We start from the raw sequence: 27,767 nt of genomic DNA on the forward strand, positions 1-27,767 counted from the left end.
TACGTAAGCTTTGTGAGGCATTTGGTCAGATTCTTTAGGAAGGAATTCGCAAGGTTAAGTACCCGATCAGGAAGCATTTGGGGAACAATGCATCTTGGAATGCTGCAATCCACATAAGAAGTCTTCCTGGAGACATACAAGATACCATGTGGACAATGGCTTCGGCCTGTAAAGACTGAGTCGTGCATGGACATGTGACTTGCCCAGGTGACTCCAGAACTCCAGCTTGGAGCTGGACTTTGCATAGAAGTGAGGAGGGGGGTCTCCACCCACAAGAGAAAGTCTATTTAAACCCGTGGGAGACCCTTCCATTTTGTCTTCAGCTGGCTAAAGAAGGAGCCTCTCCACCCTCCCAGGATACTTGAAGGAAACTGGAACAAAGGACAGTAACTACAGGGGGTGTGAGTGATTGCTGGACCCAGGCTAAAAGGAGATTAGCCTGTAAAAGGGAGCATTCTGGAACTGGTGAGGATCTTATCTGTATTTAGTTTGATTAGACATAGATTTGCGCATTTTATTTTATTTTGTTTGGTGACTTACTTTATTCTGTCTGTTACTACTTGGAACGACTTAAATCCTACTTTCTGTATTTAATAAAATCACTTTCTACTTAGTAATTAACTCAGAGTATGTATTAATACCTGGGGGAGCAAACAACTGTGCATATCTCTCTATCAGTGTTATAGAGGGCGAACAATTTGAGTTTACTCTGTATAAGCTTTATACAGGGTAAAACGGATTCATTTGGGTTTAGACCCCATTGGGAGTTGGGCATCTGAGTGCTATAGACAAGCACACTTCTGTGAGCTGTTTTCAGGTAAACCTGCAGCTTTGGGACACATAATTCAGACCCTGAGTCTGTGTTGGAGCAGACGGGATTGTCTGGCTCAGCAAGAGAGGGTGCTGGGGTCCCGAGCTGGCAGGGAAAGCAGGGGGGAGAAGTAGTCTTGGCACATCAGTTGGCAGCTCCCAGGGGGGTTTCTGTGATCCAACCCGTCACAAATTCAATAACCAAAAACTTATATACATGAAATAATAAGCTTGCTGCTCACAGTAAAGGGACTATCATTGCACAGATGGGAAATAGTACCGTGCTGGGTTATAAATCAAAATACTGCTATTATCAAAAAGAAAGACGCAGCAGCAAGAGGCTTCCTTATTTTCCTTGAGCAGAATTCAATTGTCCTTCTAGTTTTTATAGATATTTAATAATTATTTAAGATAGCAGAGGGGATGAGATATAAAGCGGTCATGCTAATAGTTTGTGTAACAGAAAGGATCACAACTGTTCTTATATGTCCCTGTTTTGGGGGGTGAGGCGAGGTCAGAGGAGGAAAAGATAATGCTTCTTGGGGAGGGAGAGTCATTTGTGTCATGTGTGTTGTCTCCCTGACACACATTTTAGGGGAATAAATTAACTACTACTGTTTAGCTATGAACTAATATGCTTCTTCTTAAAGCAGAAATGTAAAACTTAGATTGGAAGCTCTCTGGGCCTGAGACCATCTGTTTGTTCTTGTTTGTACAGCGCCTTGCACAATTGAGCCTTAATCTACGACTGGGGCTTTGAGGCACAACCACACTACAAATAATAATGAAAATAAATAAAGGTAGTTATCTTCTTAAGGCTTAAATTCCAACTAATACTACTGGACTGATAGGATTTGTCGTTTGATTTATATATTTTTAAATGAAGATTGATTTTTCTTCAGAATGGAAATTTCCAAGAAAAAGGTTCATTTCTTTACAACAAAAATGAGTTATTTTTTAGAGAACAGAAACTGAAAAAAAAAAATTGGGTTTTCAGTTTTCAATTCCTGAAAACCAAATCATATTTTATTTTGGGGTTTCCTTTTCTTTGAAGAGAAATCTACCACTTGTGAAGAAAATAAATTGATGAAAACCTTTTCATTTTTTGATGAAAATTTTATGGGAATAACAAATATTTTCTGACCAGCTCTGCTATCCTGCACACAGCCTCCATATATACTCAGGAGGGCTCTGTAGGGAAAGGAACCATAAATTATAATAAAATTATAATACACAGAATAATTCATATGCAGATCTGAAAGTGCTTTAGAACCATGAGTAAGTCTCATTTCTCATTATTCCCATTTTACAGATGGGGAAACAGACAGAGAGAGGGGAAGTGACGTGCCCGAGGTCACACAGCTGGTCAGTGGCAGAGATAGGAATAGAATCTAAGTCTGCCAGTTCCAAGTCTAGAGTTTTATCCATTAGAAGATGCTGCTGCCCCTGCTTGAGGCCACGGAAGAGCCTCAAGTTCCAACAGCTCTCAAAGCTCTTTCCACGGCAAGGAGGTGGGAGAGAGATGATGGGAAATTTTATGCACAAGCAGATGTCCCAGTTGACCCCGTCTCTCTCTCCCCCCCCCCAGTCACTTCAGAGCTGCTTACTTGTTACAAACCTCTTTTACAGGCCCCTCAAATCCATCCCATTGAGTTCCGCTTCCAGGAGGACCTATTCGTTTGAGGAGACACATTGCTGAGTACAGTTTACCTATCAGTATGATTTCACTCTGGGGATCCATTTAATTGCACGCATCCCAGTGAATTCCATTTGGACGGGGACATGTTAGAAGACAGAATGCATTCCCACATACCTACCCATTGTCCTTAGATGAGCAGGTGATGGTATGTACACGTGCGACAGAGAAGAGGTACCAAACTCAGCTTTCCTGGAATACACAGACATACGCTCAACTGATTGACAGAGACAACTGAAAACTGCATCATCCCTGGTAAAGGCTTTCGGAGGATGAAAAATGCCTGCCTGCCTTGTTGCAGGTGATACTATGATTACGATCAGCTATGTAGGAAACATGGTGGGCGTAAAAAAAAAATAAAGCCATAAAAATAAAGCCATAAAACAATGTAATATATACATTTGGTTGGATATAATCCCAGAAAAGTATATGCAAATATCTGATGCATCATTTGCTTTCTGTGTTTGTGGATCTGCAAAAAAAGGGGAAAAAAATACAACGGAGAGCAAAAAACATCTTCTAAAAGCATAAATGGGAAAAGGGCCCAATCCCGTAATGACTTGAACCTCTTTGATTCCCTCTGAGAATCAGTGGAGCTCCGCAGCTGACAGGATCCAGCCCCAAAACTGTACTTATGTCTTGGTATCTGAAGTTATAAAGGTAACAAGGTTTCTGCACCATCATCATGTAAATGTTATATATGGCAAATTTTTCAGAAGTAATGAAGTGACTTAAGATCCTAAATCCCAGTTGCATAGAGGTAGAGCAGGTATATATGCAGGAGACATTTAGAATCCAGAATCCTCATGAAATGAGGCTGGGAACAGGCTGTATCTTCCCCTCCCCCAGCCAAGAATTTCCCATTTTGATTATAAACTCTTTGTAGCATGGACTGTGTTCTGTTTGGACAGTGTCATGTTCAATGGGGCAGTGCATCCATGTGGAGAAGGCACTTTCTTGAGAGTCAAGAAGTCTGTGTTCTAATCTGGCTCAGCTACTCACCTGCTATCTGACCTTGGAGGAGTAATTTCACTTCTGTGCCCTCTCTCACCCTTTGTATTGTCGGTTATTTAGATGTAAACTCTTTGAAGCAGGGACTGTCTCTTAGTGTGTGTGGGTACACAACACCAAGCACAATAGGGCCCTGATTTCGGTTAGGGCCTCTAGATATTGTTGCAATACAAATAACAAGGGCGCCTGGATCCTAATTGGGTCCTGAGTGCTCTTATGAAACTAATAAATTATGTATAATAATAATCCCAAATCTATGAACATTCACAGATCCTGACAGGCTACATTTTTTTAAACAAAGAAAAAAAAATTGAATAAATTTGTAGTCCCTCCTGTAGATGCATGCTATAAGATCTGCAATTATTTTGTTAAAAACATTCCAGAAAGCAAGTTGTATACCAAATCCGTTTCCAATTATCGTCTTCATGAACTCTGACTTCCTTCACCTTCCTGCCCATGGAAATTTAATGCTTTACGGTTCTGACATTACAAGAGCAACGTTCTGCACTGGTATCCCTATGACCTGCTTCCTGTATATTGTTGGGCTACCAAATACTATTTAAATCTATTTCTGACATCAGACCAGTTTAGATTTTAATCTGCCTCTGTGTGCTGGGGTACGACGCGGGGATCCAGGTTAGAAAGAGGAACTTTTTACTACAGGGCAAACAGCACTCTAGGCACTTTACAGACCAGTATAGAAACAGGAAGACAGGACCCCTACCCAAGCAGACTTATGGGGGGGGGGGAGGCAATATAACAAAAAGCAAGAGGATGGACAGTTTAACCTATTTTTAACAGTGAGAGTGATTAACCATTTGAACAAATGACCAAAGGAAGTGCTGAATTCTCCTTCAAATCAAAACTGGATGCCTTTCTGGGAAGCTATGCTTTAGTCACATATAAGCCATTGGGCTCAATATAGGGGTAACTGGTGAAGTTCTAAGGGCCTATGTGCACAAGTGGTCAGACCAGATCTAATTGTCCCTTTTGACCTTAAAATCTATAAATCTATTATCTTTATCAGAGTGAACTGTCCCTCTTTCAGTCTTCATTAGATGTAATAGAATAGATAATGGAAGGTATTCTCTTATTCATGTCTCTTGGTTGCTATTGTCTATAGAAAAAGTTCTTATCTGGATCAACAATGAGAAGTCTAATCTCTGATCTATAATAGTAAAAAAATAAAGTAAAGAGCGGACTTACCTCTTGAAGGCCAATGAATATAATAAATGCCTGGGGACCAATAATGAACAGCACAAGGTGAATCTAGCAGGGTGCAAAATGTTTTTTGCACTTTGGGACTCTCAGTATATTGAACAAATAAAGACGAAATATGAAGGGGAAAAAAACAGCACTGTAGATTTTGTTTACTGAGGCAAATTTGTGCTAATGTGAAATGCCAGTAACTTGACTCCTGGTCTAATTTGTACAGTTCGTGTTCCAAATGGGGCAACACAAGAGCTACCTTTATTTCCCCATTTTACTTTGCATGTGACATTGGCTTTTTTTAAATCAAAAGCCTAACATATGATTTAGAGGTTCTGGGAAAGAAAATGATAATGTTGGGGAAAGGAATGAATTAGAAAGTCATTAAAATCATGCAATTTTACTGCACTGCAGAAAGTCACTGGAGAAGGCAATTGAATTGCTGCAAGCCAGTCTCAGTTACATATGAATGCAATGTAGACATTTTAAAAAGAACTAAATAGGCACCATAATAACAGACTAAGACAAAGCAGCCCAAATCAGTCAGACTTTGACCACAAGAACAAAAAACCAATTTGATAGGCATCTATCCAGGGTCCAGATTATATTACAGAAAACCCTAGAGACAGACCCCCAATCAAAATCAGGGTCCCATTGTGTGAGATGCTGTCTGTGCACAAAGCAAGAGAATCTCTACCTAAAAAACTTGCAGTCTAAATAGACAAGACCCAGAAAGGGTGGGAGAGGAAAAAAATCTCAGAGGGGAAGGGAGAGATCTTCAAAGGCACAAAGGGCAGCTTAGGTGCCCAAGTCCCATTGAAAGTCCATGGGAGTTGGGCACCTAACTCCCATTTTTGCCTTTGAACGTTTACCCTGATGTGACTTGGCCAAACTCATACTGCAGGCTAATGGCAGAAGTTGGAATAAACCTCAGGTCTCAGTCAGTGTTCTAGTCACTAGACCATGCTGCCTTCCAGATCCACAAACAGAGGGTATCCTCTGTACATGGACAGAAAGGTCATGCTGCCTCAGTGGCACCATCAGTGACCCACACCATAGGATCTACAATCCATGCTGAGGGAGGGGGGTAGAGACTGGGCAGCTCTGGGGAAGGAGTTAGTGGGACGGGTGTGGGGCTATGGTGAATATACACCATCCCACTCCAGCTTTGCACAAAGTTTCCCCAACGAAGATAACACACCCCTGTGCACCTTTATCCCTATTACCTCCTAATCTGAACCATCTATGGTTTAGCCCCATAGCGTAAATAGCTGAAACTGCAATGTTGTGCCTGCTTTCCCTGCAAGCTGAGATATATTACCAAGGTTGGGTTCACTCAGCACAGGGATGGGCTTCCAGTCTGGCAGAAGAAGATAATACTCAAGTGAAAGTTCCAGGATTCCTAGCAAAATTTATGCACAATTCTACGAGTGAAGTGACCAATGGGATGGGAAAGGGTCACTGGCCCAGTCAGAGCTGTAATTAGCAAGACTCAGTCAGTCAGAAGATCCCTGCAACGGCCTCTCTTCCAGAACGAGAGTGTGTAGAACATGACAGCTTAGTGATCTCTGACAGACCTTCACTCATTTTTATCTTGACCAAACGCAGGGGAGCTACACTATGGTTTATTTTCGCATCTGCTCCCAGTAGTTTCAATATCACAATAGTCAGCAGACCAAAAGCCTCACTGCATGTGCCTTCCATCAAATCACTTCTCCTTGGCTGGGAATCGCTGCCCCCTCCCCACAGCTAACCCTGTACCTGGTTTGGAGGTAAAGCTGTGGAAACGTGTAATATTCTGAACATTATGTGAGATGCACAGGTAACGGAATGGAGGGCTTTAACCCTTAGAGAGCTGGAGATGCATGTGCTATTTTCATCCCTCCATCCTCCTCCTCCTCCTACCTTGCTGCTCTAACTTATGCTGGCTGGTAATGTCCCTGAACGGTCCTTTATACAGGCAAGATGTTCTGGTCATGCCCCTGAATGGGTAAACTCTGAAATGGCAAATTAAGTCAGTTTTATGGTTACTTTGCACCATTGGAATGGCAAAAAGGGCCATAGCAGGGCGCTAAAATCCGGCCCTAAGTTCTTCCATGAATTCAAGCCTAGAGCTCAGAATGCATTTCAGAGGCGCATAGCAAGTTGCCTTGTTTTTCTTTGCAATTTTTTGATCTGTCCACTGTAGCCTGATCTACAGGCAGGGCCGGCTCCAGCGTTTTTGCCGCCCCAAGCACCTGCAGCAGTTCTACCACTGCTGCTTCATTCTTCGGCGGCTGGTCCTTCCCTCCGAGAGGGACTGAGGGACCCGCCGCTGAATTGCCACCGAAGAGCCGGACGTGCCACCCCTTTCCGTTGGCCGCCCCAAGCACCTGCTTCCTGCGCTGGTACCGGCCCTGTCTACAGATTATGTATTAATTGTATTGATTACTTAAGAATCCCCAGTTATCACTTTGAGGCTTGATAGATTCACATCCCAAGATCAGGCCCAGTATTATTCAAATGATTATATAGTTGGGAACCCCGATGTGCACACTTGCAACACTCACACTATAGTTACTCTTCTATATTTACAAATAGTTGATTAATACATTTAGCATAGTCACAAACACTCCGACTCAGGAAGGTAGGTAAAGATACTACAGAATGTACATCTGCACCTCCATATCCTCACACCATCCCTTGCAGCACAAACATAAATGTCAGACATCATCTTCTTCATCTCCATCACCTTCCCCCTCACCACCAGCAGCCGTCATTCTGGCACCTCCCACAGGCTACATTTCTCTCCCCTAGCACCCACAGACTGGGATGCAACTTGTATACGACAGGCTAGTATATTAATTATCTGAACTTCTTATCATATATATCTATTTGTTGCCATGGCATGCTTGCGGTTGGATGTTCTTTCCCAAACTTTCCAAAAGCTGGTGTTCGCTCACATTTCTGTAGTTGGATGATGTCATTATGCACAAAATTCCCCTTACACTCTATATCCGGTTCTCCAAAACTTAGGGGTTACCATTGGGTCATTTATCTATGCCAAAACCCATAGGCCTCAATCCTTATGCCAAGTGCTGAGGCCAATGTCTTACAGGATACAGGCCTGTAGGTTCCTTCCATTATCGCTGAATATAATAAAGGCATATTACAATGAAGGCAAGCTAGCCCTATGGGGTACGAGTGTCTGTACAATACTGTTCAGCAGGCATGTCAGCAAAACAGTTTTGCCATCACCCACCTAATCCATAGCGCTTAGCACTGTGGCTGGAAGCAGGGGCTTTACTGTTTCACACATTTTGAAAAATACCCCACTGCGGGCTGGATTTAGGAGGAACAGCCGAACCGGTTCAGCTGCATAACCTCTGGCTTCCCATGCCAGTGGAAGGAAACCATTGCAGCCTACACCATGCTCAGTTAAAGACCTCAGCTCACACATTACAACCAAATGGTGCAAATGATGACAGCTCGAGGTCCCTTCCGGTCTTATGATTCTATGATTCTAACTGAAACAACGAGGAGTTGGTGGCACCTTAAAGACTAACAGATTTATTAGGGCATAAGCTTTTGTGGGTAAAAAAAACCCACTTTCTTCAGATGCATGGAGTGAAAATTACAGATACAGGCATAAATATATATTGGCACATGAAAAGAAGGGAATTACCTTACAAGTGGAGAACCAATGTTGAAGGCCACATTAGTCAGGGTGGATGTGGTACACTCCCAATAATTGATGAGGAGGTATCAATACCAAGAGTTTCTAACTGGAATTTGTAAAATGTCTGTGGATGGCAAGGCATAGAACATGTGCTGAAAGCTCAAGTTCCAAGCAATTATACTTTCCAGTGCTTGCTCCTCTAGTCTAGATAGAATGATATGGTGAAAACCAATATTGATCAAAAGCAAAGGAAAAAAACTTTGCACAGACCCCATGCCAACCAAAGCTGCTTGGGTTTCATGTAACTCTACCACTCTGTCTTTGCTGGAAAAGAGGATAAGGATGATAGCAGCTCCTACTTGTTTCCTTTCTATCGACTAATATGCTTAGAATGCTGGTTCCTTCTCTGCCATTTACAGCAGGGTGGATTAGGTCCCTTCTTGGGTAGAGGAACCTACCTGTGAAATCCTGATCCTCAGTTCTTCTCATCATGCAAGCTGTCAAATTAAATGGATGGTGCTGACCCTGAACATAAGTTGCCTCATTTTGCATAATGTCCATAAAGAACAATGTAATTGTCCAGCCTTTAAGAAAGGCACTGTTGATTATTTCAGGACAATGAAATAACAGTCAAGATATAGAGTCTGAAATAGGAAGGACTCGTGTCTGATGTACAGTTTAAACAATAGTAGTTTTGCTTGTCATTCATACCAAATTGCTTTGGGGAGGGGGGTATAGACTATTTATAACCTGTCAGTCTCTAGAAACTACAATTATGATGATTTAATTAACACATGGAGAGGCTTCAGGCAATCACATCACTCTAAATTTTAAAAGTAGCACGTTTCAGATTCATGATAATTTAAAACATTAACAAACGCTAGTAGAACCAGGGCAGGAATTTGCTGGCCCTGGTTTCTTTTAAATCATCCATCAAGGCACAATGATAATTAGATGGATGGGTAGTCACGAATCAGAGCACTGAACAAGCATTTGGGATTTTGGAGGTCATCGAGTATAAGGGAGAGCTATTTTTTTAAAAATGAGAACCAAGTTTGAAAAAAAAGGGAAAACACCACTCAAATCTAGCAAAGGTCCTGTACATAGCTATAATACACCTCTACCTCGATATAACGCTGTCCTCGGGAGCCAAAAAATCTTACCGCGTTATAGGTGAAACCGCGTTATATTGAACTTGCTTTGATCTGCCGGAGTGCGCAGCCCCGCCCTCCCGGGGCACTGCTTTACCGCATTATATCTGAATTCGTGTTATATCGGGTCGCGTTATATCGAGGTAGCTGTGTATTTGGAAAAATCAGGATTAAGGTAAAGTGGGGAGCAAGGTGTTGTGAGTGAAATTCACCTTTGTGAATAGAGCTTGACAGGCACCACTCCAGTGATAATAGCCCTTGTGCTGGCTCTCTGCAATTGTGGGATGGATCTTCAGTTAAACAAGTTAAATGGACATACAAGTGGGAAGAGCAGTGTGCAAAGGGTCTCTGAAAAGTTAGGTTCTATTCTTGGTTCTGCCACTGAGCTGTTGTGTCACGCTGGGCAAATCATGTTACCTCGTATGTCTGTTTCCCTTCCCATCCTGTGTCATTCTTGTTTATGTAGATTGTAAGCGCTCCATTGCAGGGATGGTCTCTTATTATACGTTTGTACAGTGCCTAGTTTAATGATTTCAGTTGGAGCTTTTAGTCAGTACCTTAATAATAAATAATAATATGATTACCCTGAGTTTTTGTCCAGTGCTTAAACTCATTACTAACTTTTTTATTAACTTTCTATTGCAGGCTTGTTAAATAGCATCTGAGGAGTCTCTTTGTCTCCTGAACTAAAGAATTTCAGTCCATCAGTGGCTTGTTTACTGAAATGGGTAGAGTTTATGTCAGATATAACCAGGCTTAGGGCAGAAATTTCATTATTTTTTGTCTCATTGTCTTTTGCATAAACTCAGGATGAAGGTCTCTCTTTTAATAAGATCATACAATGTGCTTTTCTGACAATATATTAAATCAGTGGTTTTCAACATGGGGGTCCGCAGACTATGTCTAAGATTTCCAAAGGTTGTCCATACCTCCGTTCAAAATGTTTTAGGGGTCCATAAATGAAAAAAAAGGTTGAAAACCACTGTGTTAAATCTATTGATTGTACTTGAAAATTTTTGCACGCTGGATAATTTGTGTGTTCTGCCAGTTTCAGTGAAGTCAAGGACACACAACACACCCACAATAAATGTAACATTCAGCACGGCCACTTAAAGACTTGCAAATCAAGCAAAGGTTTTTAACCATCTGAGAAGTGAAGCTCTGGAATAGCCTTCCAAGGGGAGCAGAGGAGGCAAAAAAACCTAACTGGCTTCAGGACTGAGCTAGATAAGTTTGTAGAGAGGATGGTATGATGAGATTGCCTACAATGGCATGTAGCCACTGACAACTGCCAGTAGCAAAAATCCCCAACTGCTAGAGATGGGACACTAGATAGGGAGGGCTCTGAGCTACTACAGAGAATTCTTTCCTGGGTGTCTGGCTGGTGGGTCTTGCCCACATGCTCAGGGTCTAACTGATATTTGGGTATGGGAAGGAACTCCCCTCCCCCCCCAGGTCAGATTGGCTGAGACCCTGGGTTTTTTTCTGCTTTCCTCTATAGCATGGTTTACTTGCAGGTTCAAACTAGTGTAAATGGTGAATTCTCTATAACTTGAAATCTTTAAGCCATGATTTGAGGACTTCAGTAACTCAGCCAGAGGTTAGAAGTGGGTGAGGTTCTCTAGCCGGCAATGTGCACGCGGTCAAACTAGATGATCACGATGGTCCCTTCTGACCTTAAAGTCTATGAGTCTATAACATTCTGTAGTGTTATTTAAACTTGCATAGAGAAAATTTTGACTACTACTGTAATGACAACAGAACTCGACAATTCCAGAATCAAAATCAAAACTCAGTTGTTCAGTTTACCTTTCCCTCATTTCATTCTTCTCACACAGAGAACACTTATTTACATGCACACATACATGACAAACAATAAAATTCCCTACAGACAAATGAAGCTCTTTCTCCCACAGGCTGACAAGGAAGAAAGATAGTTATTTTAATTTCCATTTTTAAATTCTTAGGAAACACTCAGATACTATAGAGAGGGGAGACATTTAAATAAGAGAAAGAAAGAAAGAAAAGGATTACATGGCTATGCTCTGTGCACTTACATTTCACCTAGTTAAAGAAAGAAAGAAAGATTTTTAAGGGTACTAGGATCATCTAGTTTAATTTCTTGCATAACACAGGTCATAGAATATTACCCAGCAAACCTTTGTAATGAAGGATCGATCCATCTATCAGGCAACTGTAAAGATTTGTTCTGTTTATTTTAAGGATGACCACAGTCGATACACATATTCTCAAAGTTCAACCCTATACTTCATGTCAAAAGCACTCAGATAAATAAGGGGCTTAGAGTGGATAGGGGGAAAAAATCTCGTATCAGTTAGCCATGATTTAAGTAAGCGAAGTTAGCAGTTGGAGAGTAGTTGGACTAATAGGGTTCCACTGGAGATCAGCATTCAGAGATGCTGTACCTGGAGATGGTGGAGCTACACCACACTGAATGAACAAACATCAGGAAGCATCTTGCCAATTCCTTGCCTTTTTTCAGCAGAGGGGACTAGAGGATGGAATGTAACTCTTAACTCCCCCCCACCCCGGGCCTTTTGCCTTCAAGCTTGACTTAAAACTAGTCATTATCTCTTTACAGCAGATGGTAGTGTAAAGTAAAAGCAGGCTGTTGAGTCAAAATGAGCAGGTTGTTTCTACCCATATGCTTTGATCGAAGGAGAAGCAATGAGATAAATATGAGACTGGTCAGCTTTTCAAAGCTTTCTTGCTTAATTTCAGCCGCTTGGGTATTTGTTTTCCTAATAGTTTACTGTACCAAGAGCGAAATTCAGCCCAGGTTCTGTGCAGCTGTCCACAAACGCAGACCGAGGTGTTGGAAATGAATGGAGGTTATAGTGAAGCAAAGGGCCCTAATCCATCCTCTACTGCTCACAGGGGATCAGTGCAGGTTAAAATTCATGTGGCACGGATTCAGAAGCAGACACAGCTAGGGCAGCAATGGTGAGGGAGGTGATAAGCTGATTCAAAGACAGACAATTGTGGCAGAAGCAGATGAATGCAGCATTGACTGGTGTAACTGAAAGAGTGTAGGGGTGGAGGCTGATGCTATGAAAGGCCTGATCAAAGATACAGGAATGGCAGAGCTGCACAGGGCTTTGTAGGTGAAGACAAGAATTTTAGGATGTGTCTACACTGCAATTAAAACCCTGCGGCTGGTTCGGGCTCAGACTAAGGGGCTGTTTAATCACAGCGTAGACATTCAGGCTTGGGCTGCAGGACCCTGCGAGATGGGAAGGTCCCAGAGTTCAGGCTGCAATCTGAGCCCGAACGTCTACAATTAAACAGCTTCGCAGCCCGAGCCCCACAAGCCCGAGTCAGCTGGCACAGGCCAGCCGCAGATGTCTAAATGTAGCGTAGGCACACCCTTGGATGAAGAACAAGGAGTCAGTAGTCGATACGGTCAGATCTGGATGATTATTATTATCTGTATTACGGTAGTGCCTAGAGGCTCCAACCAAGATTGGAGCCCCATTGTTGTAGGTGCTGTAGAAACACATAATGAGAAAGTCCCTGCTGTAAAAAGCTTACAGTCTTCATAGATAAGACAAAGGGTGGGAGGAGAAACAGAATCATGGACAAGACGTGGCTTATGGTGCAGGTCAATGGCAGATCCAAGAGTAAAACGCCCATGACCTGAACTCTTGATTCTTCCTGACAAACTCCCCATAGTTTGGGAACACTTGAATGTAGGGATTTGGCCTATAACCATCTCTATTAGGAAGATGTAATATATGCCAGTGTTATTGAACTGAAAAGGAATTGTTTTGTATGTCACTGATCAAAGAAATAATTTAGAAATACCTTTCTTTGTTTCTTTATTTTTAATTGAACACAGAATTAGTGAAAGGAGCCAAGTAGACAGGCATTGAGACTAAAGAGGTGGTATGGGGTGGTAAATAGGGCTCTGGTCTATGACCGAAGAGCACTGAGCTCTATTTCCGGTTCTGCCACTAGCCTGCTCGGTAACAGTAGGCAAGCAGTATCACTTCTGCACCCCAGTTTTCCTTTCTATAAAATGGGGATAATGCTACTTACGTAAAGTAAAGTGCTTTGAAAGCTACAAAGAGGAAGTACTACATAAAAAGTAGGTATTTTATAGCTATAGAACAGATACAAAATGGGCAACAACTAGTTCAAGAATCCACACAAAAAGTCTTGCCAACCATGCGCCTTGCCTGACTCAAAAGGGTCACCTGCCACAGGCAGTTCAGACCTCATGGCCACAGGGTCCTTGATCTCTGTGCTGAGACTGTCTATATCAGGAGTTATCAACCTTTTTCTTTCTGAGCCTCCCCCGCCCCACCAACATGCTATAAAAACTCCATGGCCCACCTGTACCACCACAATTGTTTTTCTCCATATAAAAGCTACGGCTGGCATTAGGGGGTAGCAAACAGGGCAATTGCCTGGGGGCCCACACCACAAAGGGCACCATGAAACCAAGGGCTGGTCCACACTGGGGCGGGGGATCGATATAGGAAACGCAACTTCAGCTACGAGAATAGCGTAGCTGAAGTCGACGTTTCCTATATCGAACTAAAAGTACTTACTTCGGGTCCACGCGGCGCAGGCAGGCTCCCCCGTCGACAGCGCTTCCTCCTCTCAGTGAGCAGGAGTTCCGCAGTCGACGGGGGAGCGCTTCTGGGATCGATCTATCGCGTCCAGATGAGACGCGATAAATCGATCCCAGAAGATCGATCTCTACCCGCCGAATTAGGCGGGTAGTGTGGACCAGCCCTAAGTTGCTCATGTTTCAGCTTTAGCCTCAGGTGCTGGAGCTCAGGGCCCCGGGCTGCAGTCCTGCATGGTGGGGCTTCAGTTTTCTGCCCTGGGCCCTAGCAAGTCTAACACCAGCCATGCTTGGCGGACCCCCTGAAACCAGCTCGCGGCCCCCGGATCCCTGTTTGAGAACCACTGGTCTATATGGCAAATATATATTTAGTCCTCATTATTCCCAGGGACTTGAATATTTGTAGCTGTCATACTTTTAAGTCTGAGGTATTTTTTCTTTTAATTTATCTTGTTCTCATGAAACCACTTTAATGCAACGCTTAGAAAGCATCTCCCTAATCCAGTTTTCAGTGGTTTTTTCCCCTTTAAACTATAGGGAACTTTCCAACAAGTTCAGATGATGCTATTAGGAACCGTTGTTTAGGTGACGTAATCTTGACATCAGAGAAACTGACTTATATCACAAAGCTTTTAGAGAGCATTTAGTGCATTTTTAATCTCAATGAACTTCCAGTGCCCTACCCAATGACATTTCAGCTTACCAGATGGGCTACATCAGGGGTTTTCAACCTTTTTATTTCTGACCTCTCCCCTCCCCCCACCCCAACATGCTATAAAAATGCCATGGCCCACCTGTGCCACAACAACTGTTTTTCTGCATATTCAGAAGATTAAAAGCCAGGGCCGGTGTTAGGAAGCAGGGCAATTGCCCAGGGCCCTACACCACAGGCATGGCAGCTGATTATAGATCATCTTCCCCTGGCCTTTCCATCCTTCCCTCATCTTGGATATGCATACACAGTGCCTTCTTTTCAGAGACAACCTGGCAAGAATACTGCTGAGATCTTCACCAGTTAGAGCTTTTCACTTCCGTGCATTCTCCCCACGCAGCTTCATGGTAACAAGGCAAAACTAATTCATTACAGAGTCCTCCCACATAGGTTAGTACTCCCCAGCCCCCCACTCCAGTCTTCCTCCCCCAGTGATAGCTGTAAACTCGCTGCTAGGTAAAGTGGCAGAAGCTCCTAGGAATTCACTGGGAATTGATCCATTTTGCTTTTTTGTATACACAGAGAGGGCTACAAGCAATCTAGCTTATTTGGCTGCAGCACAGACAGATGTGATAAAAGCTGATTAGTGTCTAAAATGTTTACCACTGCAACCCATCTGTGTTCAGTCCTAAAATACCTGGCTTGAAATGACCAAGTACCAGGAAGTCAATGGTGCTATAAACAAAGGATACAGGAATTTTTCATGTCAAAATGTTTATCTATAATATGGAGAACTGATCACATATTTATAATATGTAACTCTTGCCTGTAACTCATACAGGTTATGATCTACAGATATCGATCAATAGATAATTATCACACACATGCAGAGCTGAGTTTTGAACCCTGGAGTCTCAGCTTCAAAAGTCACATGACTACTACTTGAGTTAGAAGAAAGGTTCTTTAGCTGTTGATCCACAAAGAGGATAAGGGACCCATCTACTAGGACAGCATCACTCATTCATGTGCAGAAAGACAGCATATTGCACAACGGTAGCTCAGAGTCAGAGTTTTAGATGGGGATCTCAAAATTGGCTCAGTCAGAAATACTAACCTGTTAACAGCCCGTTTCCAAGTGGCCTGCTGTTTTGGAGACCTCTGCTGGAACGTGCATGTGTCTGGGACACCATTGCTGCATCCCTTATTTGGAAGAACTACTCTGCAATCATCAGGTGGGAATGGTACATGGGAATAACATGAAGTAAACTTCAGTTTGATTTGTTTTTCTCATTTTCCTGAGAAAGGCAAGGCCCCAGTTACAGCAACAGCAGAATGCTACTGTCCATGTTCCAGTCCTTGATGTTAAGGACATCAGCAGAAATGTGCCCCTGTTAAAATTTAGCCACTAGTTTGAAGGCAAGGTTGGGCACTTTCTTTATCACTGGTGGAGCGCAGTCTCAGTTTGGATACTAATGACCCACCCTGCATGGATCATGAGAAAGGTCTGAAACCTGAACCTTCAGCAACATAGCTCAGATCTTTACCATTTGAGCTACAGAACTAACTCTCTCAATCAGAAACCGTAATAGACTTCTCTTCCAGTGAACCAGCCAAAAAAAAAAAAAGGGAAGGATGTCTAGTCTGTTACACACAATCATCCTTGCCACTCTGTGAGAAGCAAATGTTAGCTTTTGGCATGGTACAGGTTGTAGAGAGTTCCAGAAAATCTCAAAAACATTCCTGGGAAGGACAACTCTCCTGATCCTCCTACAAGGTCTGTAAGCCGCATCTCCTCACTCCAGAAGTCAAACTCTGAGGGATACTCAATAGGCCTTATTCTCATTGACACCGAGCCCCCTTTACACGTCACTAGCAACATACAGAAGCCATACAATGGGTATAAATTACATTTAAATTCACCTCACACTGGCAGGAGCGATCCAGAGCAAACGGGCCATAGTGTCAGTGAGTATCAGGCCCTGTGTGTTATTCAAGAACTACATCTGAACAATATTTCCAGCCACAGGACACGTGCTAATGAGCTTGTTTGCATTCTTTACAGAAAGCACTTTTGTTTTTAAAGGGAAAAACAAACAAACAAATAGGTTCCACAAATTCCACTCTTCTTCTGTGAACATTTTCCCTCTAGCCTGAGCTGCATCATGGGCTTAAAATGGAAAAAAAAATAGTTACAATACTGGCAGCACATCACAGGCTGCAGCAGAGGGAGAGGAAGAAGGGGCAAGAGAGAAAAGGATGCGAGAGATGAAGAGGGCAAGCTGCACAATTCCACCAACACAGGGATTTTTCATGGGTCCCATGCAGTGATTATAATAGGAGTGCAAGTATTTTTGTTCTTGGACAAAGCTTTTCCAATACAGTATCCTATCTGTTTCATCAGTCCTTACCATGTATAAAACACATGTGGCATTTCTAGTACTAAGAGGGTGGATGATTATAGGAAGAGAAACCACACCAGTGATTTTCCTCTGACCACTGCAAGAATGTTTGATAAGCAGGGTAGGATTTGGTGCACTTTGAGAGCTGCATGTTATTTAATTATCAACCTCTGATTGATAAATATTGGCAAGAGCTTATCAGATGCAACGTGGTTAGACAGGAAGGGTTGCCCAGTGGTTAGGGTACCACCATGGACTTGGGACACCTGGGTTCAAATTCCTTGCTGCACTACAGGCTTCTTGGAGGATCTTGGGCAAGTCACCGTGTGCCTCAATTCCCCATCTGTAAAATGGGGAGAATAGCACTAGCCTCCCTCAAAGGGGTGTTGTGAGATTAAATATCATGAGGTGCTCATATACCTTGCTAATGGGGCCCATGTAAAGTGCCGTGGTCTTCTCTCCAGAGCCTCACCACTGAGAAATGGTCTCTCTACTGGATGATGTCTGTAGTATCAGGCCTTTTCCTGTGGGAAGAGGCAGAGAGGTGTCTGCCATAGAACACCATCTTGAATTACTTCTTCTCATGCATATATACTTTAAAAAAAAACCCAAGAAACTCTTCTTTGCAATTGAAGGCCTCATTATTTCAGACCCCCATTTTTTATCAGCTTTATACAAAAGGAAACAAATGACAGAGTGGGATTTCCAGGGGCTCAGCAGTGCACACAGTTTGGGCCAGATTTTTAGAAGAGTTCAGCTCCCACTTAAATACCTAAACAACGGCCTAATAAGATTCTCAAAAGAGTTCTACACCCAGGAGCTGCCAATGTGGGTCATCTGGCCAGATGGTCAGTAGCATGCTGAGCACTTTTGAAAATCTGGCCACTTACTATGATGCTTAAACTGGAGCTGAGTTCATTTAAAAACACGGCCTCATTTGTAAACACTGAGCACTTGAATATCTGACCCAGAGCATGTATAACTACAGATCCCTCCCTAGTGTGTTGTTGACATTCTAATGCATAACCTTCCATTCTCAAAGTACCAATTCCTACAACTGGGCCAAATCCTGAGGACTTTTCCAAGGCTTACCCTGTCCTCACTCAGACAAACTTCCAACCGGTTTGAGCTTGAGGTCATCTGCCTGCTGCTGTACCCTACGAACTTAAAAATTCTCACCTCCTTCATACAACCCAGCACTTATACATTGAAACATTTTCCACAGGAAATATTTCATTAAAGAAAACCACATTACTTTTCTCCTCATTCCATTTTCTCATGTAAACACAGAGTCTTTTCAAGAGCATCTGCATTTGGCTGGAAGTGAAGTTTCACCATTTGCACTGGTGAACATGACACATGCAGCGGGGAAGATGGCAGGCTAATCATAATTAGCAGAAAAAGACCAGGAGGCACAACAGTTGAATGGGGGTACAAGGAACCTAAATTCATTATGCCCATTCTCAGATACGCCAACAAATATTAATCATAAAGGGAATCATTATCTTTGGTCATGTCTGGAATGATGCCTCAAATGGGTCCCAGTATATAATATACTCTGCTAACAAAGGCAGCTTCCTTGCCCCAGTCATCTCTTGCCCCTCTCATTTCTATGCCATTCTCTAGGTACGGAATACCCTTTTTGTCCCATTTCCCCAAGCCACTATTCTCTCTGCAGTCAAGCCCTTGCTAAAGTTTCCCTCCACAAGAAGCAAACAAACAAGAATTAAGAGCAACAATTGTTTAAAGCTCTACAAGATTTTCCCTTCTTGGGGTTTTCCATTGTGTTCCATTTTCTCTGGTTTATGCCATGATCCTACAAAGGCACATATTTCCCATGATATATGTGAGCAATCTCACTGATGCCAAGTTAAGCACATTAAAATCTCTGCAGAATTACGACCTTAGACTGTAATAGGACCTTAACATTTGTGTTTTATATAAAACACTGTTGGTGCTTAAATAAATAGATAGTAAATGTCACTAGCATGTCAACATTTCCTTCTGAATTAGGCTTAAAAGGCACATAGTGTCTCAACTTGTGTGCATACATTAAGATTCTTTTAGTGAGTCTATCCTTTTCCAATGGCAAGAGAGGAGGAGGTGAAATTCTGGATGGGTATTATTTAATGTGACTGATTTAGTATGTATCATTGAAAATGACAAATGCCTTGGGCTTTCACCCCAGTGAAAGGTGCAGGAGCATAATGCAGATGAGGTTCTTCTATCTGAACAGGTGGGCTTGTTTGCCAACTGATCAAATGTGGTTAGACTGCAAAGAGAATGTGTAAAAGTGGCACTGTGGGGTTTTAAGTCAATTATGTCTCAACGTTTTTCACATCAGCTGTGCTCAGTTTACAATGAAAATATATATAACTGTCGCCTCGCAAACTTGCCCTGAGAGTCATAAGTCAAGTTGGGTTCTTCCCTTCTCAGACATCACCGTATGTTGTGCAGGCCAAATGAAGCCTTTATTTACTACCATGTGACCCCAGGATCTTAAAATTATTCCCCTAGTGACACTTAAGCAGTCCTGTGTGCCTTCAATGGGCTAAGGAGGGACATGGATCAGAGTTCATGTTAATAATAAAAAATATGGAGATATACCTATCTCATAGAACTGGAAGGGACCCTGAAAGGTCATCAAGTCCAGCCCCCTGCCTTCACTAGCAGGACCAAGTACTGATTTTGCCCCAGATCCCTAAGTGGCCCCCTCAAGGATTGGACTCACAATGCTGGATTTAGCAGGCCAATGCTCAAACCACTGAGCTATCCCGCCCCCCATTGCACTCCCTATCAGTACCCAGCCCAGGCAAGCTAATGCTCCAACCAACGGACCAAGTTTGGTGATGAATCCTGGTCACGTGCCACCTGAGGCATGTTGTGCATATGCTAAGAAGAAGAATGGGATAAGATCATCTACCTCTCTGGAACTCCAGGAACATCTTTCTTGAAGATGCACAAGAATGAATAGACTCGAGCTCACTCAGTTATAGCTGCATTACCGTTACATGGCTAACAGGAGTAAAAAGCAGTAAAGTCTTGGTTTTGTCACCAAAGAAAGCAGATAGGTCTCTCACACAGGGGGGCAGACCTGATGAGGTTATTTTTACATAAGAACTTAAACTTATCTTTAAAAATAACGTTCTTTACTCTTTACAGAGGTTTTTGCTCGCCAGAACTAAGTTGGTTATTAAAGGTTAAATTCATTCATAAGAACATAGGAACGGCCATACTGGGTCAGACCAAAGGTCCATCTAGCCCACTATCCTGTCTTCTGACAGTGGCCAATGCCAGGTGCTTCAGAGGGAATGAACAGAACAGGTAATCATCATGTGATCCATCCCTTGTAGCTCATTCGCAGCTTCTGGCAAACAAAGACTAGGGACACCATCCCTGCTAACAGCAAATGATGAACCTATCCCTCCATGAACTCGTTCCTGCATAGAAATCCTGCACTAGGCCTGCATACATCACTTACGTTATGTCCCAATAGATGGCCTATTTCCAGGGCTAAAATGCAAATTAACTGGCGCATAGGCCTTGGGTTAAGGAGCAGTAGGTGAAGAAACTTCTGCTAGAAGTGGATTTTTTGTTTTGTTTTGTTTTTTGTAACAGGGTTCCATCTCAAAATATATTTGGATGGGACATGTTATGTGCATCATAATACAGTGTGGCTGATAAAATTGCCTTTTCACTGTAGAGGTGTGAACAGTAGCGTACAAATGAGAGAGATGAAGTATGTGTGCACACAGGTGCGCACTGCAAATGCCAAAGGAAGCTAGCTGCAGCCTGCTAACAGAGTGGTATGAGCCAAAATTATAAGCCTTGCCAGACAGCTAAATGGAACACTTTGGGCCAGGTGTAACCAATTATATGCCATTGATCCCAGTGGAGTTGCACCCGTTTATAACAGGTTTGAATTTGGCTCTATATTTGTAAAACTAGAGGTAATTCTCCTTGTTTCACTTCAACAACAAAAAAAAAAAAAAAAAGAAGACCATTCTGAAAATGCGGCTATGCAATTTACTCCCCTATTTGCAGGATATGGTCCTGATTCTGTAGAGCACTTAAGAACATGCACTGCTTTAAGCATATGAATAGTCCTGCTGGAGTCAATGCATCTCCTGATCTGCTTAATTGCTCTGCTACATTAGGGCCTAAATAAGTACCCAGGAGTACCTAAATGAGTCTGTCAGTGCCAGTTATGTATGAGCAAATATGGAGTCTGTATCTATAGTTTGGCTGGGTACGTCTAATTATGGGCTCCATACAGCAAAAGCAATAGGTGACCCTGCAGAGCCTATACAGCCCTAGCCCAGGCTTGGAAATCATCTACTGTCTCCCAGTGTTAGAACATGCCAGCACATTCCCTAGGTTATAATGCAATGAGGTGGTTAATTCAGCATTTCCTTCCTGCAGCACACACATTTTTCAAGTGCGGAGATGGTTGCTTTTGCTTCTAAGGGTTTTTGGAGGCAGACAAAGATTTAAAGAAAAAAAATAGTAAAATCAATAAAAAAAAGTTGAGCAACTTCAATGTGTCCTTAAAAATACTAGCACTTTATTATGAGAACTTGACCTTCTTTTCCCTCTAAATCTTTCTTCTTTGTGAAAGCTGAGCTTGGGCACAAGGAATGAGCCAGTCAGACCTGTGGGAAATGGTAGCCCTGAGTTATGACTCTCGCTCCCTTACAAAATATGAGTCCTTTCAGAAGTATATCTGCCTGAGTATTTAATTATTAATAATATATTCCATTCCCATTTCCCCTCAATTATGAAACCTTTTATTGCTTAAGATACTATGATTTTTATTTCCAATTTGTAAGTACTGTATGGTGCATATCTACCCTTTTACAAGTGGAACCTGGTAGCTATGGAGACGAAGAATGTTAAATCCAAGCCGAGGATAGTATTTCAGCAGGGGCTTATGGATGCTACATGTGTCTTCAATGATCAGGTGCTTTAATGTCTCCCTGAGTCTTCTGTACTAAAACAACTAATGGTCAATAAGTCGTTGTGCAAATACAGGGCCAGATTTCCAGCAACCGTAAATTGAAGTAGCTCCATGGATTTCAATGTAGCTTCACTGATTAACACCAGCTGATTATCAGGCCCATAGAATACACGGTCTATAGCCTGAATCTGGCAAACATTCACATGCTTTACTCACATGAGCAGAACCACCGAAGCAAATTCACCTGAAGTCAGAGCACCTGAATAACACCTGAAGTCAGAGACTAGGGCTCCATGGCACTAGATGCTACATAGGCAGTAACAAAAAGGCAGCCCCTGCCCCAGACAACTTACAATCCAAGTATAAGACGAGAGACAATAGCTACAAGAAGAGATGTACGAAACAGAGAGATAGAGCCCATGAAAACAGCAAGACATTAGCGATTAGCAGGAAAAGCAGTGGCTGCTACACTCCAGTTGCCCAGCCATTGTCTAGAGTGATATTGGCATCACAGCACAGGTGAGCTTTAAGGAGAGATTGAGAATAGGACTGTTCACATGAACAAAGGTTATTAATGTCGTTGGAATGTCGTTGGAATGACCCATGTGATTAACTGCGGGCAACCCTTTGGATGGCTGAAATAGCAAGTCTCATCATGAATGTAGGGCAAGATTTTCAGCCTAGCTTCACTGAAGTTAATGGAACCACACCAATTTACATCAGCTAGGGTCTGGCCTGTTGATAGTTCCTCTACCAAACTGACCCTGGAGTCTCCTCTGCCATTGTCCTCTTAAGACTGGATTGTTATTTAGTGGTAAAAAATATCACTCATCCAGCTAAGCAGGAAACACTGGCTAAAGCTGGCTAACATTTTCCCTCTTGGCCTTGTAAGCCCTGACTTCCATTTAAATGGTCCTCAATATATAGGGCCAAATTCTGCTCCCACTTACATAGGTTCAAATCAGAACTAACTGGTTATTCTAGATTTGCAATGGTGTAACAGACCAGAATTCAGCCTGAAGAGCATAATATAGGGTGGGACCTTTATGAATCTTACATCCAAAGGGCAAACTATAGGTCAGATCCTAAATCTGATCCAATAAATCTACACTTCTCCAGTGCACACATTTAGGACTCAGAACATTCTCTAATACCTAAAACACAAAAGTGGTTTTCAGGAATTACAGCACCAGATCCTCAGCTGATGAAAATGCATGTAGTTCTACTGTAGGCAGTAGAGCTACATTGACTTACAGCAGCTGAAAATCTAGCTCACTATGTCAGACTGCATTTAAAGAGAGGGCAAATGTTCCAATTAAATACATTTGTATTAAATGTCATCACTGCTTATATGCATCGGAATGTCTATAGTTTGATTATGAACACACCGGTATTCAGTTATCAAAGCCGTCTAAATGCAGGATAAAATTTGAAAATGTGTTGTCAAAAGTTATGTTGCATTTGCCATCTTTTATAACAAACACTGGAAAGGCAAATGGTTTTAAAATCTTGCTTAAATTATTTTTCTTAGTAAAGCAATCAGTTGTATCAACCAGATACTAAAACAATGTATTGCAAGCAGGTGACCTCTGTTTGGTGACCTCACCATGGCCTGACATTCTCTCAGCCTTTAATTTTGCATTAAGATCAACTTCAGCATGAAGAAATTATGCCATATAAGCCCTGTGTTAATTGCCAGAGAAGACCCACACCTTTCAATTTGTATGCCATGATTTCACACCAGTATAATTTATTTTCAAACCTAAAATGACTTCAGACCTATAGCATCTTCTATGCACTAACGCCGTTATAGTAATTCCTTTGATTTCAATAGGCTTTGAATCATGCCTTAGAGGGACCTAATTCTCCTCTGAGTTACTCTGGTGTAAATAAAAATGAACGTCACTGAAGTTAATGGAACTACACTGCTATAAAACCTGTGTGAGAACAGAATTAGACCTTGTGAGTCAAATTGCACTCCCAGTGACCCCAGTGCAAACCCAGAGTAATTCCACTGACTTCAGTTGTTTTCCACTGGTGTTGCTGACAACAGAATTTGCACCTGCTTTCTCAATTAATTTTGATGGCAATAATGGATATAACAGGTCATTCATTTTCAACAGGGATGTTGCTCTAAGAAAAATAACCACGAATCACAGCCTTTCACTTTTTCTCATCAGCCTCTTTTAGGCCAACATGCTCCAAAAGCAAGTGGTGATTTTGGATGCCCAACTTGAGACACCATAAAGAGGCTCTATTTTCAGAAAGTGCAGAATAACTAGCCTCTAAAAATCAGGCCCTTGGAAAGTGTCTCCAGTTGGTCACCAAAATCACTATCGATTTTTAAAAATACTTGGCCTTAATCTTTAAACATGTCTGGTTGCCAAAGAGACTGGACAAACTCCATGCTGATTTCAACCTGACCCACTGACATCAGTGGGAATATGAGGGATGTGAATCAGGCACAATACACACTTAAAGTTTCCTGTTCGGGTCTCTACAACAACAATGGTCTGCCATTGTTTTAATACCAGTAGAGTGCACACAACATTAAGTTACCAAGTATTAGTTGCTAATAGGACACACTGTAATTGCCTAAATCATTTTTAACAAGTATAAATGAGCAGTGGTGATCAAAAGCAACCCCCCTTTTTATTTATCCACGTTCGAATAATTACAGAAAATGTCTATGACAGCTCAACTTTAAGCTGACAAAGTTTAAGAACATGGGACACAGACAATGATGGCTATTCCTGCCTGTATCTACCAAACACTCAGAACCAAAGTGACACCTGGCATAAGAGGGTAGAACTCTCTTGACCACAATTGAGGTGTATCCACTGAAAGTTTACGGCAAAAATAGCAGGCACTTGCAAATGTGTCTTTGACTTGGGTCTTCTTCATGACCCCAGTTCAGCAAAGCACATAAGCAAGTGCTTAAATCCATCACTATTCAGCAAAGCAGTGCTTAACTATAATGGTGCCATTGTGCTTATGTGGTTTGCTGCATCAGGGACCAAATGTGGAAATGTTAGTAACAAGTTTAAACAGCATCATCTTTATGAGTCCATTTTTGTGATGTGATCTGGCATAAACTCAGATATAAACACTTTTTTTAATACTACTAGTCTATCTGCATTCTCTTAAATAGCAGGGGCCTTAATCCCCTCCAAATTGGGGAGTGACTCCCGTAAAGCCAATAGAGTCACACCAGTGTAAAAGGGGTACATGCAAGAGGAGAATCGGGCCTCAGATGCCTTTAACATGGCTGTTTATTCCAACTTAATCTCATCCTTGAATGAACTTCTTTCAAGTTTAAACTATTGAAAATAGCCACTGTCACTTCCCTGATTGTTGTAATTTAATTAAATAACCTTTCACACTGAGCAAACCCAAAAGCAAAAAGGCTCATTAATCTTTCTAGTGATTAGAAACACCTCAAGAGCTTCAAACATTTACCTCTCCTTCTCAGCAGCTGAAATGGTTTTAGGAGGATCATGGTTCATACCTCACATTCCCTGGAGCCAGAGATGGTATATGTGCAGGGCCCAGATCCATTAACTGATACATCCATGGTCTCAGAGTTTGTCGGCTTGTAGTCCACGTAATACTCCTGTAAAGGGGAGTTCATTTGCCTTTCGGACTCTCTGGCCTTTTTCCTGCGCCTCTTCATGAGAGAGTGTTGCTGCAGTTGTTTCATGCTGGCTGGGTACCGCTTCCAAGACACGTAGATAACCAACAAAATCATAGCCACTGAAAGAAAGAGGGCGACACTCCCAGCAATGATTTTATGAAAGGAAACATGCTCATACTCTGGTTCTGTTCCAGGTGTTGGTAAGTCTGGAGAAGGAGTGGGCATCACAGAGGTCATTTGATTGTTTTCCAGTTTGGAAATGGTAGGTTTGGGGATAAAGAGAGGTCTCTGGGGTGTTTTAGGTGGCTGGTATGATCTTTCAGTGACCACAACCTGGATTTCGGCACAGATATTATATGTTTCCACAGCATCGCTCACCTTTTCGCCCTGGATTTGCTTAGGACCCGCGCATATCATAGTGCTTTCTTTATTTCCCTTGAAATTCTTAAGCCAAGTAACAAGAGGGCAAATGCTTCGAGTACATTCCCACATATTTCCGGACAGAGTGATGGATATTAGCGAGATCCACGCATTGACAGTCTCCTGAGAGACGTTGGTGAGTTTGTTGGAATCCAAGTTCAGCTTTTGCAGGTTGGGCAGGCATTTGAAGGTCCCAGGTTCTATCCCAGTGATGTCATTCCCCGATAAATCCAAGTTGTGCAAGGAACTCCAAGTCCATGTTAGCCCTTGGTTAATAGACCGGATCCTATTCCATTGCAAATAAATAGAGCGGAGGTTGAAGAGGCGTGGAAAGTGGGCAAAGTTGATCTTCGAAAACTGATTGTGCTCCAAGTGGAGCTCTGTTAGCTTCAAGAGGCCAGCGAAAGCATTACGGGATAAACTCCGTAGACGGTTGTAGCCCAAATCCAGAAAATCGAGATTTCGGCAATCTTGAAAAACTCTGATTGGCACCGTTTTCAATGAGTTCGACCGCAAGTGCAAGATCAAGAGTTTGCGAAGGCCCTTAAATTGCTCAGATTGCAACACCTGCAACTTGTTGTAAGAAAGGTCCAGATTGCGGAGATTGGGGACCGGGTGAAATGTTTTGTTGTGCAGATGGGTAATTTTGTTGGAGCTCAGAATTAATTCCTTCAGCCGACGGATCCCCTGAAACGCATCCTCGTCTACGGAGCTGATGTAATTATGGTCAAGATAAAGCCATACGAGCTGATTCAGGCCTGCAAACTGATTTGATTTAAGCTTCTGGATGCTGTTGTACCGTAGCGATAAGCCTTGAGACCCTCCAGAAATATTCTGAGGGATATCTCTGAATGCATGTGATTCACAGTACACAATTTTGCCATCACATCTGCAGTTCTTGGGGCAAGCTCGCTGAGCCCCTGCGAGCATAAGAAACAGGACCGTAGGCAGTAGCACTAACACCACATTCATGCCTCTCAGCTGCTTAATTAAATGGAAACCTACAATATTAAAAAGAAGACAAATATCCATTGTAAAGCTATTAAAATAAATCATCAGCAGATTACTAACATCAATGGGGTTTCTGCTAAGGCATTAGTGGTATAGTTGATTTGAAGACAACCTGTTTGGCTCCTTTCTTGCAAAGTTCATTGTATAAATGTCTGTTTTTTTGAGTTCCTATCCTACCTGCCCTCACACCCCCACCACTCTTGTTATTCAATTACTTTTGTGTGATTTATGACCCCTTAGGATGACTGGGAACCCATTTGCTAGTCACTTGTTCTCCTGTACATCAGCACTCTTCGTAGCTGGTATAGCCTTATCATTAGAAGCTGAAGCTTTAGCAATACACATATTTGTCAAGTCACTGTGCTGAATTCACTGTACTATTGGAAAAGGAAATGAGAGACAGCTTCTGGTAGTTCAACAAGTAAAATGTTCCTTAATAAACCCAACTGCATGTAAATCTTTCGTAGTCCAATCCCAAACAATTAATATAAAATAAGAGCTACAGCAAGCAGGCCAATATATAATAAAGTTTGTCCCTTGCCTTTAAAATGTCTCTTTATTGCAT

General features: G+C 42.2%; 1 protein-coding gene across 1 annotated transcript in view; it reads right to left on the reverse strand.

Annotated features, from left to right (window-relative positions):
- The window catches only part of LRRTM4 (leucine rich repeat transmembrane neuronal 4), a 420,203-nt gene extending 392,980 nt beyond the window's left edge, over positions 1-27,223 (reverse strand). The window contains exon 1 of the mRNA XM_065398352.1: positions 25,646-27,223. Within this exon, the coding sequence (XP_065254424.1) occupies positions 25,646-27,223 (1,578 nt within the window). The remainder of the gene's footprint in view (positions 1-25,645) is intronic.
- Between the last annotated feature and the right edge of the window lie 544 nt (positions 27,224-27,767).

This window comes from Emys orbicularis, chromosome 2 (assembly GCF_028017835.1).
Source record: "Emys orbicularis isolate rEmyOrb1 chromosome 2, rEmyOrb1.hap1, whole genome shotgun sequence".
NCBI classification, from domain to species: Eukaryota; Metazoa; Chordata; order Testudines; family Emydidae; genus Emys; species Emys orbicularis.